The sequence below is a fragment of the Barbus barbus genome (assembly GCF_936440315.1).
Source record: "Barbus barbus genome assembly, chromosome: 5".
Lineage (NCBI taxonomy): Eukaryota > Metazoa > Chordata > Actinopteri > Cypriniformes > Cyprinidae > Barbus > Barbus barbus.
In genome coordinates this window covers 24,662,096-24,682,136 of record NC_136733.1, presented here as the reverse complement: position 1 = coordinate 24,682,136, position 20,041 = coordinate 24,662,096, and the positions used below count along the sequence as shown (strand labels likewise).

Below are 20,041 nucleotides of genomic sequence, written 5' to 3'. Positions count from 1 at the left end.
AGAATTCCATTAAATGTCTGAACAAAGCCTTGAAATGACAAAATATTGTTTACAATGTTCAGTGGCAGTTTTAAATGTTAATAAACAGTTGGAATATATCATCACATTTCATGCGAATCGACTGCATGCTAAGGTTTCATTTTATTCACGTAATCTATGCACCTAAACCACCATGTTTGCACCAACTCTGCCACAGTCCTGCAGTGTCACAGGAAACCCTGCGTGCTAAGAAAAGTGAAATTGCTCAACAGAACAGTCTCAACAGATAAGTGTAGGTGACCTGAATGCTGCTCTAAACCAAACGTGCTGCTCAGAGATATTTATTCAATATTATATGCATTTCAGCACATGAACAATTGATCACTTGGATAGTTAAGATATATATTAGAATCTTGTGTTGCTAGATGAGAATGAAGCATTTTAAGAAGGAGCATGATGACGTCTAGTGCATTGTATATATGGATGATTATAAATGAGCTACAACAAGGCGTGGACATGGCAAAACATACGTAACAACATACTCAAAAAATCAATACAACCTGCCTTTCTGTAAGGCTCTCAGCAACTTCAAAACATCTCTTGCTCTCTGACACACTGAGAGAGAGAGAGAGAGAGCAAGTTATCGTGCTCAAGGATTCAAGCTCATCGATACTGGACAGAAAAATCAGAAATTAATTGGTGAGTACAAATGTTTCATACTTTACTCCTACATATTAAATAATAGGGCAATATTTAAATAAATTCAGATTTTGCTAGTGTAGTAAACCAAATAAAAACCTGTAAAGTAAATGCCTTTGGTTATTTCATTTTTTGATGTTTTTGTGATCTACTTCAGTCCATATTTTTGCAGATCAGTTTTAATGTTTGTCTTTTTAAAGCTGATAATAACACGTGTGACTGTTTTTGCTCAACCCAAAACATGCAGAGTAAGTGCTAAATCTCATAATGTAGTAAGTGAGATGATCTAAAGATGGTGTCTGTGTAATGTACAGTTTCCGCTGTAATGTTATCTGAACCCATTTACAGAGAGGTTTAGAGATTTAAAAATATCTCTAGCATCCTTGACACCCTTTCCTTACTTTGACATGCACATTAAACATTAATCCTTGTTTTGACAAATCTGAATAATGTTCCATGTCTATTTTATGGCTGTCTATTGTTTATAGTCTGTGCCTTAAATGAGGAACTGTGACTGGATGCTCTCATGACCACATTATTACACATAATTGCTTTTCCATAATGATTTCAGCAATTTGAGTTCTTATTTAATGTGAGATACAAATATGCTCAAATGTTCAAATCATATATATGTAACTAGTGAAATTAATTTAGTATTTCCTTACTTACTGTCACAGAGTTTCCATCTGAATTATTTGTGTCCCCTTCCTCTTTTAACTGGTGTTTGAACCAAAAAGGCACATTAGGATGATTCATTAGCTCTTATTCTCACAGCTCTAGCTGTTAATAGAATTATTTTATAAATGAAGTGTAATTTAAATGGTCTCAGCAGAAAGGACTATCACTGAAATAGCATCCAAGCATAATTAGTGATGTTAACTGGTATTAAAATGTCACATTAACTTAAAGTCAAGTAAAATCTAAACTGATTCATTAAAAAACTTAAACTTACTTTTAAATACAAAACCAGCTTTGTGAGAGATGCATAGTAAAATGTCTCAAGATAGATCACATATATGCTGAGGAACCCGGTCAAAATGGAGCTGAGTGTTAGTATCTAATTGTTTCTATGGACATTTATATATTTTTGACTTTACACTACATGATTACCGAAAGACAGTGTAATGCAGTTTCTTAATGCAGGATTACTATTTCCTCTCACTGCATTTAGAGAATGTAATTGTATATGGAGCCATTTACAAAGATGCTAAGTTATTATATTCTACCGTACAGAATATCCAATGCATTAGATACTGCATTTTGTCTGAAAAGCATTTCCATGTATTCTCAGGGAAAGTTTTCCTTGATGGGACAATAATGGCCCATTCCCTGGATGGGATCATATACCATGTAACAGCATGAAGAGATATTAATAGTTCAGTTAGCAAGGGTCTATTAGAGCCTGCAACTATTTGCACCATCTCTACTTGCACATATGAACTGAAACTGCTTACTTTTTTGTTTGTTTCTCAATCTTCTGTGTCTTTGAAAACCTCTTTTGACATGTAAATGAATCCATGTTTTTGCTTTGATTAAGAATGGATTTTTTTGTGTACCAAAGATAACCACAGATCCAATAGATGGTTTATATAGGCCTATGTATTCTTATGATCAGAATTGCATATCATCACATCTCCAAAATTATCCTAGCTGTTATTATGAAGAGTCCTAGAAATGAGATACATGTAAACTTAACAGTAGCAGTAGTTCTGCATTTCCTTCAACTTCAACTGTCACAGAGTTTCCATTTGGATCATTTGTGACCCCTTCCTCTTTAAGTGGTGTTTGAAACGAGAAGACACAATGTGATGATGATCCATTATAACACTCAAGCAGCTTCTATTTTACAAAAGCAGCTCTTAGTCTACATTATATCAAAAATCAATTTGACTGGTCACATAGGAAGAAATATTTAGTCATTTATATTATGCACAATTCCGCATTTTAAAGTTAATGTAAGAATATCCCATTTGCTTATATAAGTAAATTAGCTAATTGTGGTCAGGCTCACATTTACTAGACATTATTTGTATGAAATAGAAACATAATGTCCTGTGAATGATATCGCTTACACTTGCAGGCTTTAATTTCTGCTGTATGACTAAGAAGACATCACTATGAGTAAATCAAGAGACAGCAGCCCCACATTCTTCCTGGAGATGGATGACCTGACACAGGAGGAAAGGTCAAAGGCCAAACAGACGAAAAAAGGTGCCTCAAAGGACAAGAGGCCTATGGATTCTAACTACCTGGATGAGATAGAGCAGCCTGCACACAAAATGAAATTTAACCTACACTTTGACAGGTAAGTGGGCCTCCTTAAACCACACTGGAGTATAGCATTAAAACAAGATGAGAAATCCTTACTTTATCAGATACATTCTGCACACAGGGGAATCCGAAACGTGAAAGAGGAACCAGCTCAGCAGGACAGTGAGAGGTTTACCCTCAAGAGGCTGTTTGATGCCGTGTCCAGTGGTGATGTGTCTAAACTGCAGGGTTTACATCAGTACCTGCACAAAAACATGAAACGGCTCACCGACTCTCAATGTAATTGTATTCAACGACAAATACTCTACCGTTCAAATGTTTGGGGTTGGTATGATTTTTGAAAGAAGTCTGCTATGTTCACAAAGGCTGCATTTATTTGATCAAAAATGATGTTTTATTAACAAAGTTCGGAAGGAGCGCGTCAGATACTTAGCCTAATTAACACAAGAGGAACGCACTCAAGTTAATCAACACCATAGGTATAAATACAGCTGACATACCTCTATCCTTTGACGGTTAATCAGCATCCCTCCACCGCCCCTTCTACACTGGAGGGGAGGGGAGGGGAGGGGAGGGGAGGGGAGGGGAGGGGGGGGGGGGGTATAATTGTAGGCCTATTAGTTTCTTTGATAAATAAGTCTTACTGACCCCAACCTTTTGAATGATGTAGTACACAAAGTAAGTACTGTGAATTCATGACAGATATTAATTAAATAATGAAACAATTGTTTTTATATCATCTTTAGATAAGTCCAATGGAAAGACAGCCCTGCTGAAAGCACTTTTAAATTTGAGGGAAGGCGAGAATGATACTATTGAACATCTGCTGGAAATTGCAGAGAAATTGGGAGATTTAAACATTTTAGTCAATGCTGCTTACACAGACAGTTTCTACAAAGGTCAGAGCCATGGCTTCATATTACATACTATTTTTATTAGCGTAATTATTATTAATCTAATTTTATATTAGCTAACATTAGTCATTTATTTTTTAGAAATTAACAGAATATTGATCATGTTTGACATGTCCAACCCATCCATTTTACCATGTTATTGACGGATCTCTTTGAGACAGGTCAGACAGCACTCCATGTTGCAATTGAACGGAGAAGTGCAAAATTTGTAAAGATGCTGGTTCAAAAAGGAGCTGATGTCCATGCTAAAGCCTGTGGGAAATTCTTTCAGCCCAATCAAGAAACATGCTTCTATTTTGGTGGGTCTAAGTGTATTGTTAAACTTTTGCAATATTGATATAATTTATTAAGCAGAAATGCTGCTTTTAAAATGCAAGTCCTTTTCAAAATGTACTTATTGTTCTTAATGTTGCTGACCCATTTTTGTGGGGACCTGGGCTTAACTGCATCATTTACACCTTTTGTGCACAGGTGAGCTGCCCTTGTCGCTGGCCGCTTGCACTAATCAGCAAGACATAGTGGACTTCCTTATGAACAACCCTTACCAGGCGGTGGATGTCAGGGAGAGGGACTCTCATGGAAACACAGTACTTCATGCACTAGTATCCATAGCTGATAACAGTCCTGAAAACACAGAGTTTGTCATTGCCATGTATGATCACATCTTAATCAAAGCCGACCGACTTCACCCCAAGATCAAGCTGGAGGATATTGAAAATAATGCAGAACTCACCCCACTCACACTAGCTGCCAAAACAGGAAAAGTGGGGGTAAACCTTTTTTTCTTCTTCTGGTGTTTACTGAATTTTGAATTTCCAAGAACAATTGATGTTTTGCAAAATACCAGTATTTACTTGAACCAGTGATTCGTTTGAAGCAGTGTATATTTTTTAAGTGTCAGTTCTGTTTTCTGTTTTTGGATGTTCCTGATTTTGTGTAGATGGTTAGTCCTCATGTGATTTGAGAAGCTATTTCCCTTCAGCACATGGCATTAAGTCAGACATCACACTGATTCATATAGGGCATCTTTACACAGCTGAGTTAAGGCTTCTCAGTGCCTGCTCAAAATTCAGTGTAAAGACACAATGCTGCATTAAAGCCTGACTAAATTATGCCAGCTCAGACCCATATCAGCCCCTAGTATTAAGGTACGCAGTTGTAACCGCTGCATTTCTACTACCTCTGAGCAGCATTAAACAGTCTGTGTAAAGACACCTAAATATTACTTCAGAAGTGCTCCTGTGCCACATTAACAGTGTAAATTATTGAACGGTCATGTAGTCTACAGCGACGGTCATAACCTAAAGTTTTTATTTATTGTATTGCTTTTGTTCTATATTTTAGCTGATGCTGTTGCTGGCTTGGCTGATTACTAAAATTAGTGCATTGCCAAAAGACGAGACTAAATAGAACGTTTGTCAATCATTTATAATTAGCTTTTTTTTTTTAAAGAGCCTGATAAAATCATTCAGATTTAATTTTCATTTGTCAACTAGCTGTTAAAGCACATCGTGCAGCGGGAGTTTAAGGGGTGCCGCCATCTGTCACGGAAGATCACGGAGTGGGCCTACGGTCCAGTGTGCTCGTCTCTGTATGACCTCGCCTCTCTCGACACCTACAACAAGAACTCCGCGCTGGAGATAATCGTTTATGGCAGTGAGATTCCTGTGAGATGACATGCTGCTAACATGATACTAATTAATTCTAGAATCTAAAATGTATATATTTAGGGTGACCATATTTTAGTTTTCCATAAAGAGGACAGCAGGGGGTGGGGGGTGGTGGTGGCATGGGCAGGGCTTCACCTAACAGTATAAATAGTAAGTTTAAAAAGAAATAAAATAAAGTTGAAAGAATAGCGAAAAAATTGAGAATGCTAGTGTTAGAGGCTCTTTTTTCTTTATAAATAAAACAAGTAGTTACAATAAGCATTTGAATAGAGAGTGCTAGCGTTAGAGGGAATGAGATGAGATTAGAAAGAGATGTGTTTTCAGCCGTTTCTTCAGCTGCTTGGATTGAGTTGAGCAGGTCATTCCACCAGGAGGGAACAGTTAATGTAATAGTCCAAGAAAGTTTGATCATAGGTAGAATGCAAAATGTTACAATACAAGCATTTCAGTCAAATGTAATTTAGGCAGTATTTCAAATCTTTAACTCACTTGGGAAAATCAACCCATGGCAACAGTTTAAAAGTAGCCTAATTCTGTGGAAAAAGGCAGATTTGGCAAACCTGCATCCAACAAGAGCTGAGTCCGATTCGACTGATCACATGTGGAGAATAAGGAGAGATGACTGATAAAAAACCATTTTTGTAGGTCCAAAAAGAGGACATGTCCGGGGAAAAGAGGACGTATGGTCACCCTATATATATATATATATATATATTAGACTTTACTACTCCATTGAAGCAAAATGTTTCATTTGAAAGAAGTTGATAGCAATTCTATTTGATCTGATTTCAGAATCGCCTCCAGATGCTCCATATTGAGCCCTTCAACCGACTAATTGAAGAGAAGTGGGAGAGATTTGCGAAACGGATGTTCATGTTCAACTTTATCGTTTATGTTATCTACCTTTTCATCTTCACTGCAGTAGCTTATCACCGAGAAGCAGGGAAGGACTTTAACAACAGCCACGTAGGTATACAGCCCAGAGGTGGAGACTACAAAACCCCGCCCCTTTGGGCTCTGACGTTCTGCTACTTCACGGCAGGGGAGCAACATTTCGTGCTTTTGCCTTTACAGAGAAAATAATAAAAGTATATTAAGGGAAAATATGTATACTGACATTAACCAGACGCTGAACTTATTCCAGTTCAGTGTCTGATTCAACCCTATTCTTGTGTCTTTGTGCATGCTTACTGTGAAAGATTCATTATTTGATCCCCACTCTTATCTTTCAGTCATTAAATCCTCCATATCCTTATAGAAAAGGTAGCAAAGGCTATATGCTTCAGACAGGACACATCATAACTACCATTGGAGCGCTTTACTTCTTTATTAGAGGGGTATGTATCTAATGCTTTAGGTTTAAAAACAAATTCATATATAACTTTCATATACAAAATTACCCCCCCCCCCCCTTTTTATTTTTACACAAATGACTGAATTCCTTTATCTTTTAAGTTAATAGACATGTTTAGGAAGCGTACAAGATTCCAGTCCCTGGTCGTAGATGGATACACTGATCAGCTTTTGTGAGTGCTTTCACTCTCTAATATTTATTTCAGCATTAATAATTTATTTAGCACTTTTTTTTTTACTTCAGTATTAATTTTTTCCCAAATATAGATTAATATGCTTGAAATTACATTCTTTGCCAATAATTCTACTAGCTAGGGTTAGGGTTTAAATTTTTGAAAGATTTGTGAGTTTTTGAAATCACATTTGTGCTCTATATTCACATCACACAGCTAAACTGCACTAGTAAAACTCATTTTTATGCTACAAACAGTAATCATTAAGTGTATGCATTCATTGTTAACTCCTAATAAGACTTTTTGTTGAATTAGTTTTCTGCAGGCCGTGCTCTTCCTGGCTTGTGCGCTACTATACTGTTTTGGTAATGATGAATATGTGGCCTGTCTAGTTTTGTGTCTTGCCTTGAGCTGGGTAAATCTACTCTACTTCTCAAGAGGGTCCAAAAATATGGGAATCTACAGTGTCATGATAGAAAAGGTGAGGGATAATTGTCTTTCTCATCCATCATCCTGTACAGTGTTAGTAAATTATGGTTTGTGTAGCTCTGTAGAAAGATTCTATGCAACCAGGGGTGTGCGATACAAAAAAAAAAGATATCTTGATATTTGTTGGGATTTTTTCGATAACGATAATTAGACGACATTTCGCAGGACAGCTGCAGTTTTTGATATTCTTCATATTCTGTGTGGTCAGTTCACATCAGTGATAGAAATTAATCTTTTCATATAAGTTTAAATACATTTTTACCTTTTATGGGCAATTTTACCTTTAATAAAGCCATTTTGTTTTCTAAAAGTGTGCATCTTTTGAATCAAATTGTTACATTTAATCAGTCAATTAGAATAAGTATCAACAAAATGAATGTTTGAAGAAGTTGCATCTGAAGTGACATTTAGATGTATTTACACACTGTTTAATACAGCTCAGAGGGACATGGAGTGCTTTAACCTGCATTTACAAATGCATAATGTTTTTATATTTTAAACATTAAACGTTGAATACTGATATTTTAAATTATTTTAAAATGAAAAGATACTTTGAATGTGAAATTAAAACCGCCAGTAGGTGGCAGCAAGACACTGTTAACAAGTGAGTAATCGCAACTGAACCGAATCATTTAAATGGTTGATTTATTCAGGAACTAAACACAAAACAGTACTGTAGCTGTTTGGAATTATTTTTTTGTTGGCGAAATGGAGCAAAAACTGGCAATATGGTGTCTAAAATGTAAGACTCTTAATATATTATTTACTGAACTGTTGTATAAAATCAATATCACATTTGTAATCATTCTTATTTTTGATTAAAAAAACGGCACTCTTCATGTGATTTTAACCATATGAAATATATACGCATTTTCTGCCCCCATATCTTGTATTTTGTGATCATTCTTAATGCATTTTATTAACATGCAGTGAAAGAACACACTGTAAGCGTGCACTGGTAGGTGTTCTGTTTGGTTTTTGCAAAATACTCGATTATGTCAAATTGCACATTGTTAAAACAACAATTACTATATTATCGCAGACGATATATATTGCACACCCCTGTATGCAACACATTTAATGCCTCATTGTAGTGTAGACTAGTCCTCACAATTCAGGCTTTTTAGCTACTTCATGTTTGCATGACACACTCTCACACTCTTTAATTTTTGTCAGATGGTTCTTGGAGAAATTAGCCGATTCCTTGTCGTGTACATGGTCTTCCTCATTGGGTTCTCTGCAGGTATATTTGCATACATTCATGGATGTCCTTGACTCTTTTATTACAATTAATTTCATATGTATCACAACATAACAAACATTTTCCAATTACACTACCTTTTTAAAGGTTTGGGTCAGTAAGTTTGTTTGAAAGAAACCAATACTTGTATTCAGCAAGGATGCATTAAGTTGATCAGAAGTGACAGTAAAGACTCTTACATTGTTACAAAAAAATATATATATTTCAAATAAATGGTGTGCGCTTGAACTTTCAATTCCTCAAATGTTTAATGTTTTAATGGTTTGTTTCTTAATCAACAGCCGTGGTAACTCTCCTTGATGATCGACCTAGTAAGGGACGGTCCTTTTTCACTCCTATTAATGGAAATGAAAACTGTAAGAAGCCCTCATTTCAGGGCATCTACTTCACCACTCTGGAGTTGTTTAAGTTTACGATTGGCATGGGAGATCTGGAGTTCACCGATCAATATAAATATACAGAGGTCTTCTATGTGCTGCTAATTCTGTATATAGTGATGACTTACATTTTGTTGCTGAACATGCTGATCGCTCTGATGAATCAAAGAGTGGATGAGATGTCCATAGAGAGCACCAACATCTGGAAACTACAGGTGAAATCAAAGGCAAAGTTAAAGCCGTCTACCCGTTTCTCCATAACCTGTAAATCCTTGAAATGATTCAGTGGGCAAAATGGCTGTAATGGTTTGCCATTTTGTTTGTTATTCATTGTTATTCACAGCGTGCAATCACCACTTTGGACATGGAGTGGATTCTTCCCCGCTGTTTGAAGACAAGGCTGCGCTCTGGAAAAGAAAAGGACCTAGGCGGGGGGCAGGAGCCTGATCGACGCTGGTGTTTTAGGTAACCCTCGTGGCTTCCACCCGAAACCACAAGATCTGAAGTTTGCATTTGTCTCCTATTTAAGAAAGGATGATTCATTTTTGAAAAGAGGATTTTAGCATGTAAATGCAAGCATAATACATAATAATGCACACTTACTCTGTATTGATCTGTGTTTACTGTCAAACACATAGAGTGAAACCATAAGCAATAATTGAAGCATGTGCCCTCTTTCTTTCAGCGTGGAGGAAGTCAACTGGAACCAATGGAACACAAACCTGGGTGTAATTACCGAGGACCCTGGGAAATGCCTGCCTGTACCTTCCCCAACTGAACATCAGAGAGGTAGTCGATGCTAAACAAATATGTGTTATTTATTTTTATCCTGTGTCATATCATGTGTATTGGTTACAGAGCCCAACCAGCGTGGACTCCTGCAAACGTTCAGTAAACGTTGGACACAGAGACCACAACACAGAGATGCACAGGAGCTGAGTCCTCTAGCTGAGGCCTCTAGCTCCGTCTGATGCTTTTATAATCCGTAATCTATTGCAATCTATTTTGCAGTTCCCTTTCATTACAACTGATGTAGGAATAATTACATATTATGACTGGTTAAAACTTGACTGTGGTTCATTTATTAAAGAACAAATATTATACACCTCAAATGTCATTCCTGGTATACATATCTTTTTAACTGTAATTCTTTAAAAATTATGCATGTGTTGTAATTTATGAAAGCATTTATATAAAATAATATACACAGCTAATTATTTTTTAATTAGTAAAGGATGGAGAGCTAGCTAATTTTTTATTTATTTTATTATTTTTATATTGGAAAATTAAGAATAGTTGGTAATTGTGTTCACTCAATGTTTGCTTAGTTGTGATAAAACTAAATATGATTTCCATTTTTAAAATATGGATATTAAAAATTGTATGTTCAACCATTTGTTCATTACATTAACACTCAAAATCTAACACAAAAGTACCCGAAGTAGGCTATACCTTTTTTAACTTTTAAAAATACTCAAAACGCAATAACATTTCATGTCTCTTCAGTCATTTAAATGTTCCTATATACCAGGATACAACAACAACAAAAAAGGGGAGTTAAAACATATAAAGGTCACGTCAAAATGTAGTCCACTGCATAATGAGAATGACCCACCTTTTGTACGCAAAACTGTACAAAGCTTGATTGTAAGCTTTTATTTCAGAACATTTATGTTCTCAGTGATTATGAGTGAATGATTGATATATTTACACATTCAGTTCATTTTTAATGCATAACAACGTAATTAGTGAAAGATCGCCTGGACTGATTTTAGGGGCAACGTGCAAAACTGTTTTAATATATCTCCCTCTTGTGGTGTCGCGTGGTGCTGCTTGTGACTGAAGTGGCACAACAGAGACCTCCATCACAGGATGATGCAAATAAGATCCAGACACAATGAATCACTGTGCAGAACAACCGTATAATTAAATACCTCCACAAATGTCACCCGTTACCTATTTTACTGGCCAATAACGCACTGTTCATTTAAGTTCAGTGATAGATGGCTCAAGTCCTCCGACTATTACTTCACTGCAGAGCTGAAATGTTGTGATCCTAGATCGCGAATGCCCTGCTGTGCTCTCATTTATATAACTAAAATTTACATCCGCACCAGACGGCTTAAATGCGGCGACCTGCCTATTCCGCTTCCGGCGCTGTATCCCTTTGATATACAGAGCCATTGAATAAAACAAGCTGCAATCATGCGTAACTGAGACAGCTAGGGGCAAAGTGGCCTCACTCGGAATGGGAGCTGTTTTCCCCCCTCTAAATGTTGACTTTCCAGTCCTGAATAAGAACTTCCTTTCTTTTAAATTATGAGAAGAGGTTCTCTAGGAAACACCCATAGGGTTTTTATCTCATCATGTGGTATTTTAGAATGATTCAATTCAACTGTGCACAAACACTGTATTCTTAGAAACTACTGAATGTTGTTTTACTCAGTATAGTAGGCTAACTCTTTATGGATGTATAAGCTTTGTAAAGATGTTGTGAACGATTTATATTGTGAAGTGATATACAAAAAAAAAAAAAAAATCTGAATTAAATTCAATGGATTATGCACCGCCGTAAAGCATTATTGTTTATTCCGGATGTTTAAATTTTAAGTTATGTACTGGCTGTGTGATTTTGGCAAACCTTGTTACCAGGGAACTGACTTCCAATACACAATTTGCAAGGACAATCCCTCAGAATCTGTTCAGTGATTTAGATGTGACAGTAGCAAAGGTTACGTTGGTTTGCTTTACCTGAATTTGAACCTGCAAGAGTAAACAGCCCTATTCTTGTTTAAGACAAGACCACTGTCGAAAAAACCCTTGAAGACTACATGAGGGTATACACAGGGTGACCAGTCCAAGGTTGAAGTTTTTGCAGCTTTTGAGCAATAAACTGAACTTGAGTCATACATGAAAGCATAAATTAGAACTTTATTTTATTATTACAATATTACAAAAAAAAGAGTAGCACAACTCACACTCTTCAGATTCTTCCCACGCATTCAATCGACAGCCACAGAGTGACAGATACGAGAAAGGCTTCTAGGAGCTTCCTCCAATTTCACAGCAATTGCAAAAAAAAGAAGAAAAAAAGTAAATTAAATAACGAGGAAAAAAAATCTAGTTCAGAATTATAAATAGCACAAATTGCAAAACTGAAGCTTTGAAACATGGAATAAAAAGATTTTGTTACAGCCCAGAACTACACACAGCTATAAAACAATGACGATAAAATATTCTTTTATTTCTTTGTTTACATTATAAAGTAACTAAAGAATTGCTTTTCTATTCAACAAAAGCTTGAGTTAATAAAAATAAACAAGGAAAAATGCTGTTCCTTTATAGTCTATTTTTCAAAATCAGAATTCATTATACCTTTATTAGAATCATGCTTGTTGTCAAAGGAAAGTCCAAGGACCAAATACTTAAGGCTTCATGAGGGCTGTTGAGGGGAGGCAAACCAACAGCGAGTCAAGACAAACTGACCCACCAGCACACACACCCCATTCACCATCACACACACATGCCCATACACACCTGCGCTCATCACATGCACACCAAATCTGTGAACCCATATCCATATGCAGCCACATTCACACACAGTTATTACACTTCTTTAAAGTTACAGCAGTACAGTAGATAAGCCAGTGTACAATAAAATAAGCAATTCACCTGCTGTTTCACCTTTTTGACTTTTTTTCTTTTAAAAAGTCTTCCTTAATTTAACCACAAATGATCTTGCAAGTGATCAATTTGGTCAATTCAAGCACACTTCACAAAAGAATCAGTAGCAACTCCTACTTTACATTATTATAAAGGATGAATTAGAAAATGCAGGCTCATAAACCCTTGATTTGGTACATAGTTTCTACATCATAATATTAGTAACAAGCCTACAGACACCACCTTCAGTAGTATGTTCAGTCCTGCAAACCCACGTACAGCTAAACAACATAAGACCCACCTGACACAGCACAACTCATCTATACAATTCAAGTAGTAGTTTCTCATATGCTAAAAAATAAAGGGAGTATAATGATCAGATAAAACAAAAATGGCACAGCTTTAACATTAAAACATTTCTCATTTGGAAACCCACGACAAGAGCTGAAACAGTCTGAAAGGACCAGTGACTGGCAAGTTCCCACATAGCTCAGACACTGAAAAAAAAGAAAGAAAGGACAAAGAATGTGTCATGCTGAAGAGGGAAGTGCTTCGAGTCTGTCAGCCATCTTGATGTTATAAGACAGGCTCAAAACAAAGATCTGTCAAATGAAAGCAAGTTGCTTGTCCAATGAACAGAAGGCCTGGTGATGTATTTCACAAGACATATATATTATTTTTAATATATTTCAATAAAGTAAGCACTAACACAAGAAAGACGTTCATAAATAACCCAGGAGCACTTGAGATCCGGGTAACTGGAGATAGATAAAACAGAAGTGGGGAAAAAAATCCCTTTAGTGCCTTAGAAAAGCACTTCAAAAAATTGATCACTTGCAAGATTAATAACACGAAACACTGCTCTTCATTAGACATGTTTGTATTCATGTCTGCTCATTTAATTCCTCTCGTAATGTAATTTCATTAAGACTAACAGGAGGTGTCGAGGACGTGTGTGGCTGACTTCACTGAGGAGAGACTGTGTCTGAGGCTTGTGGGCTGAAGCTTATCTGTACCCTGGGTGCTGGCCTTGCGTCTCAGAGGGGGGGACCACTACCCGGCCCATAGGGGGTGGCCTGTGCATTTTCCCCATCAGGATGAGATTCTGATCTCGGAAGCAGGGCGTCTGGAAGTCCCCTCCCATGCAATCTGCCGTTTGCATCAGATTAGTCTGCCCTATTAAGGCACCCCCTACTAATCGGTAATGGGCCGCTCCTCCCGTGGGGGCACAGTCCATCCCTGGGGTGGGGTTGGTATTGCCTGTGCCAGTGCCATGGAAGGACATGGGGAGGTCCTGTGAGCCAGAGCTGTCGCTATTGGGCGTGGGAAGAATACTACCCCACACCGGCGGCTGGTGGTAGTACTGCCCGTTGGCGTAGTGTGTCACCGCTCCTGGGGGCATTACATTTTTGCTGTTGTTGGCAAGTGGCGGCGAGGGGCTGGAGGGTTTCATGGCATAAGGCTGCCCCATGCCCATTTCTGGGGGATAGGTAATGCCCTCGCAAGGGAGGCCAGGGTCACGATTCGATTTGCAGGGGTGTCCGCCCCCTTCCGAGATGTGCTGAAGGTGAGCGAGTTGATGCTGAGTCCAGGACCTCATCTGCGGCTGTTGGAGATTTCGCCGTGGTTGATGGTTTTGATGCTGTAGGTGCTGTTGTTTTACATCGCTGTGATACATGTGGTTCATCGTGGCCATGTTATGCGGAGGCATCGCACTCACTGGCGCAGAAGCCGTCACTTTATCAGGAGGTCCAATAGCACACGATGGGTGCATGAGGCCAGGAGCAAGTGCATTAGGGTTTCCGGCATGCACAGAGACTCGAGAACTGGCGTTGATGAGTAGATTTCGACTAATGGGACTGGGGTTGGCGATCTGCCCTTCACACATTGACGTGGCACTGGCGCCCTGAGCCCTAGCCTGGCAAAACTGGCTTATCTGGTGCACTATGCTGTTTAAGTCCGCCTGACGGCCCTGATGGAGCCCTCCGGCCATGGACAATGGAATGGTTGAGGTAGAAACAGTCACGTTAGGAGGGGCGTCTGCAACCGGCAACTTCCGAGGACCCACCTGCAGGCTTGCAGGGGGGTTCTGTAGGTGCTGCTGAGGAAGCAGAATTGCTGAAGGTTGGTGGGCACCAGGGTGGCCTAAAGAAGGCGCGTGGGACAGAGTCTGGGGCCTTGGCAGGCCCTGGGGTTGTTGTGGCATGGAGGAGGAAGGTCGGTGTCCGAGCCCTTGGTGTGGAGGCCCAGGCTGTTGCAAAGTTCGGAGATTCTGAGGGTGTGGAGGATGCCCCTGCGGATTCTGGGACGCTCTGGGAGGCCCCTGTGATGGGTGGTGCAGGTTTAAAGTGCTGGCCGAGGTGGCTGCATAAGGTCCGCCGGCGGCATTCATTACCACCTCTGGGTGCAGACGTGCCCGTGTGCCGTCAAAGTCCTTGATGACACCCTTGATGAGGGGCACTTTAACGATGGCAAGGAGACCGGTCTTGGAAGTGGCCTGAGAGGAGGGGTAGGGACTGTATCGGGGGCCAGCAGTATCAAGTCCGTTGACTGTGCGACGAACGTGGTTTCGCTGAGGGACTTTAACGCTGTTGGGGAAGATCTTGATGGTGAGTGGATTGTTGGCAACCTTTTTAGCATAAGCATCCAATTCCGCAGGGGTTGGATACTGAGCAGATCTCATCCTTTGTGGAGTGTCCCCTATATGGAGGAAAAAGGGGACAAAAAGGAAGAAAAAAAAACACATTATGCCTTGAATATAGTGGACCATGAGTTGGTATAACCTCCCAATTTTGTACACCGAGCAGGGCAAGCAAGAGAATGGAAACAAAGTAAAGCAACAGATATTGGAAAGTGCATTAGAACATCTTAATTTTATACATATTACTATTCAAAAGTTTGTTTGTTTGTTTTTGAAAGAAATTCATACTTTTATTCAGCAAGACTGCATTTCATTGATCAAAAGTGACAGCAAAGAAATGTATAATTTTACAAAAGTTTTCTATTTCAAATAAACACAAAAGTGTTCTTTTGAAATCTATATTCAAAGAATCCTTAAAAATGTATTAGAGATTCCACTAAAATATTAAGCATCACAAATGAATTCAACATTGATAACAATAATACATGCTACTTATTACTTGGCACCAAATCAGCATATTAAAATGATTTTTAAAGGATCATGTGACACTGAAGACTGAAGTAATAGCTGCTGAAAATTCAGCTTTGTAATAATATCTTATATAAAACCTTAAAATAAAAACCACTTATTTTAAATTATAAACAGTAATATTGTGAAATATTTTTACACTGTATTTTTGATCGAAGAAATGCAGCTTTGGTAAGCATAAGAGACTTTACATATAAAAATCTTTCTGACCACAAACATTTAGTGTAGTAGTCGTGTACATCAGTCAAAAGTCTGAAGCACACTTGACTGAATCTGTTTCTCATGATATTAAATTTAATCTTGAGATCTTTATAATTTAACTTTTTTGCTGACTACCAATTTCTATGAATTATTATAATTTCACTGTTTTGATGACCTCACTATTATTCTAAAGCATGAAAAATAGAGATAAGTTTCATAAGACTTGTTATATAGTTTAACCTCTTTCAGGTAACAATTTCCAGCGCACAAATACACAAGTGGAAAAACTCACTTTCCAAAATAATTTATAGTGTTACTGTGAATGGGGCACTTCTCTACAGTACAGGACACATAGTCTTTACAGATAGACATTAATTGCTCACAATCTGATTTTTATAGACAATTCATACAAAACCTTTGCGTGTTTGGTGTTAAGTCACATGACAAACAGATGCAGGTGAATGTTCACTTTCTCACTTCCTCTCTCACTACCAGATATAACATGCTTCCTGTATGCCAGAGTGTGATCCGTTATAGCAGAGACCATTCACACACACACACACACACACACACTGCCAGACAACACCAATGACTGTTAAGTACCTCGGTTATATTTAACACCACCGATGTGATGTGTCTGTGCTTGATTCTCTTACAGTTTCAGAGTGTGAATAAGAAAATAAAACCTGTCTGGCCCTGCCCCCAAAAATATAGCAACCATATATGTCTTGTGTCTAGTGTGGTAAGCATCTTAGCCTCACATGTTCTGTGCTCTAAATAAGCTGTCTAATTGGTGAGCCCTTTTTATCAATCTGTTTTTCACACACATATGTTCTTCTCTTCAGGATCACAGTAATGCTTTTAAACGTGAACATTAATGAGCTGAATTATTTAACTGGTTTTACATTCAGAAGTCTGCAGGTCTCTGCACACAATATAAGCTCTAAAAACAATGCTGTTCTTCCTGAGAGTGACATCCTCACCTGCCAGGACACCTCTGATTCGATGGGTTGAGAATAGAGGAGAGCGGGTGAGAGACAGACAGAAAAACAAAGGAAGCGAGGGATAGAGGAAAGAAATTGAGGATGATAAGTGCTCTCTGTGAAGCTGCTGTCTGGCTGCTGAAAGGGGGTCTTTGTATAAAACAAGCTTTCATCACTTGAGGGGAGAAGAGAAAAGAGAGATAGAAAGCGATAGAGAGAGACTTCTGATGTGAACCCACCTGCTTCCCTTGCTCGCACTGACATGGAATTAACATACACACACACACACACACACAATTAACATGCGTTTCTGGCCCCCTCATCCCCAGTGAGAGGATAGACAGCCTGTGCTCTGTGACTGAGCTCTTTCATCCAGCCTGAGCGGATTCAGTCACTGCTCACAGCTCACACTGCCCCAACAAACACCTAAGACTTCCCACAAAACACTCCATAACAAACACCATTTAACATATAAAGACATCGAAAAAGAACATACAGAAGAACTAAAACATGGTAAAAATCTAGGCATGTTTTCCACACAGCTTCCACAAGAATATTGATATTAAAATTTTCATTTATATGTACCAATATAACAAATAGTAATATATACACCACTGTTTAAAAGTCTGGAAAGAAATGAATACTCCTTTTCGGCAAGAATGCATTAAATTAAAAAATTATGATAAATACATTTAAAATATCACAAAGGATTTCTATTTCAAATAAATGCTGTTCTTTTGAACTATGCATCAAAGAATCCTGAAAAAATTTATTGCTGGTTCCACAAAAATATTAAGCAGCACAACTGCTTTCAACATTGATAATAAATGATTCTTGAGCACCAAATTGGCGTATTAGAAGAATGATTTCTGAAGGATCATGGGACACTGAATACTATGACTTGTTGAGACTAATGACTGCTGAAAATTCAACTTGGCCATCACAGGCATCAACTACATTTTAAACATATTCAAATACAAAAAGTTATTTAAAATTCACATGCTTCACAATATTACTTTGTATTTTAAAATAAATGCAGCCTTGGTGAGCATGAGAAGACTCATTAAAAGATCTTTGACCCCCAACATTTAAAAAGTAGTGTAAATGTGGATAAATATTGACATTAATGGCTAAAACATGTAATACGTTCGAAATGTCAAATGGACAGCATAACTTGCTATTGAAGTTTAAATAGAAAATGCTAAAATGTTAACTCATTGTAATACTCAGAATTGTTGATTGCGAGATGGAGGGTTTGCGAATTAAAGTCTGATGCTGATATTTGGGAAAACTTAACCCATGGTAAGAGTTTGGGGCAGAAGTCTGTGGAAATATTGACATTGTTGTGGAAGACATTATTATTTGGAAAACACATTATTTTTCTATTTTCTTTCGGTGCCACTAATGGTTTAAAAGCAGCAAAATAGACCTTACAAAAGGTCAGAGTAATACACTTTTCCATAGCCAAAAGTATTATCAAAAGTAAAGAGACATTTGTGAATGAAGGGCTGTTAATATTCTAAAGCAAATCTGTGGAGCTTTATGAATTTTGCTACTAGCAAAACCTATCTTTGTAACAAACACAAACATCAACAGATACATCTATGCATCTGTTCAAGTTAATGACATAGAGTACAGCCTTTTGTGAATTATTGGTGTTTGTTGGGTGCAGAACAGGATACACAATCCTCATCTCCATCCACCAACACCTCACAAAGCATTCAACCGCCATGCCTGTTTTTCCACACACGTTCCCTCACCCTCTATGTGGGCTGTTGACTAAACAAAATGGCCCCTGACATTTCTTTGCTAAATCGCTTTCCTGCCAATCTCAGGCTGTGTCAGCTGCCTTCACCGGCTGCCCACATTTGCTCACCTCCTAAAGAGAGAGAAGAGAGAGGAAGAGCCACGCTGGGCTCAATAAATGAACCACCGCAGGACTAGATCAAGGAGCGAAGAAGAGGAGAGTCATTATGCTAATAACTCACAAGGGAACGCTCTTTCTCTCTCTCTCTCTCTCTCTCACTCTATTCCCACTGCATCTCTCTCTCTCTGTCTATGCCATTCTCCCCTGTTGAGTGACGTCCCGAGGGAGGCCGGCGATAATGAGGAGTCAATCTTGTTAGGATTAGTCAACAACATACAGGTCGGCAGTCATGCAATCCATTCTGAGGACAGGAGAGCAGGGCAGAGGAAAGTGATCAGGTGACATTTAAACATGCACTGAGATGTAAATGTCTCAAGGGACTTTAACATCTCTAGAGCTCAGTGCCAGATCTGACTCACTTCTCTTCGGGATTTGTAATTAAACGGAAAGTCCACCTAGAAATGAATGTTCTCTCGTCATCCATCTGTTCCAAACCTGTACGACTTTCTAACGTGGGACACAACAGAAAATATCAAGCGATATGCCATAGCTGCTCTTTTCCCTACAAGTGAATGGTGACAGCGGCTGTCTCTGGTCCCCATCCAATTACAGTAAGTGCAAAAGCTCAACTTCAGTCTAACAAATCAGTAATTCAACTAGGAAAAAAAGCCAAGCAAATCTCTTTTTTTGTAAAGTGAGACTAACAGACTTGATAATGTAGCTCAGCTTCATCAACTGCTCAACTGTTTTCAACATTGATAGTAATAAGATTTTTGTAAGCACCAAATCAGCATATTAGAATGATTTCTAAAGGATGGAGTAATGGCTGCAGAAAATTCAGCTTCACAAAATTATAAGATGTATTAAAATTCAGATGTATTAAACATACTTTAAATTGTAATAATATTTTAAAATATTACTGTTTTTACTGTATTCATGATCGCATAATGCAGCCTTGGTGAGCATAACAGA

General features: G+C 38.1%; 2 protein-coding genes across 6 annotated transcripts in view; one reads left to right on the top strand and one right to left on the bottom strand.

Annotated features, from left to right (window-relative positions):
* Window positions 1-245: 245 nt before the first annotated feature.
* LOC306870407 (transient receptor potential cation channel subfamily V member 1-like) lies at window positions 246-11,757 on the top strand. 2 transcript variants are annotated; one of them, XM_079417659.1, is made up of 16 exons: window positions 246-678; window positions 2,759-2,983; window positions 3,071-3,228; window positions 3,696-3,848; window positions 4,025-4,162; window positions 4,335-4,633; window positions 5,360-5,530; window positions 6,326-6,499; window positions 6,766-6,870; window positions 6,989-7,059; window positions 7,375-7,540; window positions 8,725-8,791; window positions 9,091-9,401; window positions 9,530-9,651; window positions 9,872-9,975; window positions 10,045-11,757. In XM_079417659.1, exons 2-16 carry the CDS (start codon window positions 2,796-2,798, stop codon window positions 10,155-10,157), a joined length of 2,340 nt encoding a protein of 779 aa, XP_079273785.1. In that variant the 5' UTR covers window positions 246-678; window positions 2,759-2,795; the 3' UTR covers window positions 10,158-11,757. The 2 variants fall into 2 exon arrangements, with proteins under 2 accessions (XP_079273785.1, XP_079273786.1); XM_079417660.1 differs by having other exon boundaries at window positions 542-678; window positions 2,788-2,983.
* A 343-nt stretch (window positions 11,758-12,100) lies between these two features.
* Window positions 12,101-20,041, bottom strand: part of LOC306870408 (protein FAM222B-like) — a 60,169-nt gene continuing 52,228 nt past the window's right edge. For all 4 annotated transcript variants that reach the window (XM_079417661.1, XM_079417663.1, XM_079417664.1 and 1 more), the window contains one exon: window positions 12,101-15,549. In XM_079417661.1, coding sequence (XP_079273787.1) covers window positions 13,856-15,549 — 1,694 coding nt within the window. In that variant the 3' untranslated portion in view covers window positions 12,101-13,855. The remainder of the gene's footprint in view (window positions 15,550-20,041) is intronic.

Excerpts from the sequence above, each read along its gene's own strand:
- LOC306870407 (XM_079417659.1), top strand. The coding sequence starts at position 2,796 with ATGAGTAAATCAAGAGACAGCAGCCCCACATTCTTCCTGGAGATGGAT. Across the intron at positions 2,984-3,070 it reads TTTAACCTACACTTTGACAG|GGGAATCCGAAACGTGAAAG; the intron begins GTAAGTGGGCCT and ends TTCTGCACACAG. Across the intron at positions 6,500-6,765 it reads AGGACTTTAACAACAGCCAC|TCATTAAATCCTCCATATCC; the intron begins GTAGGTATACAG and ends CTTATCTTTCAG.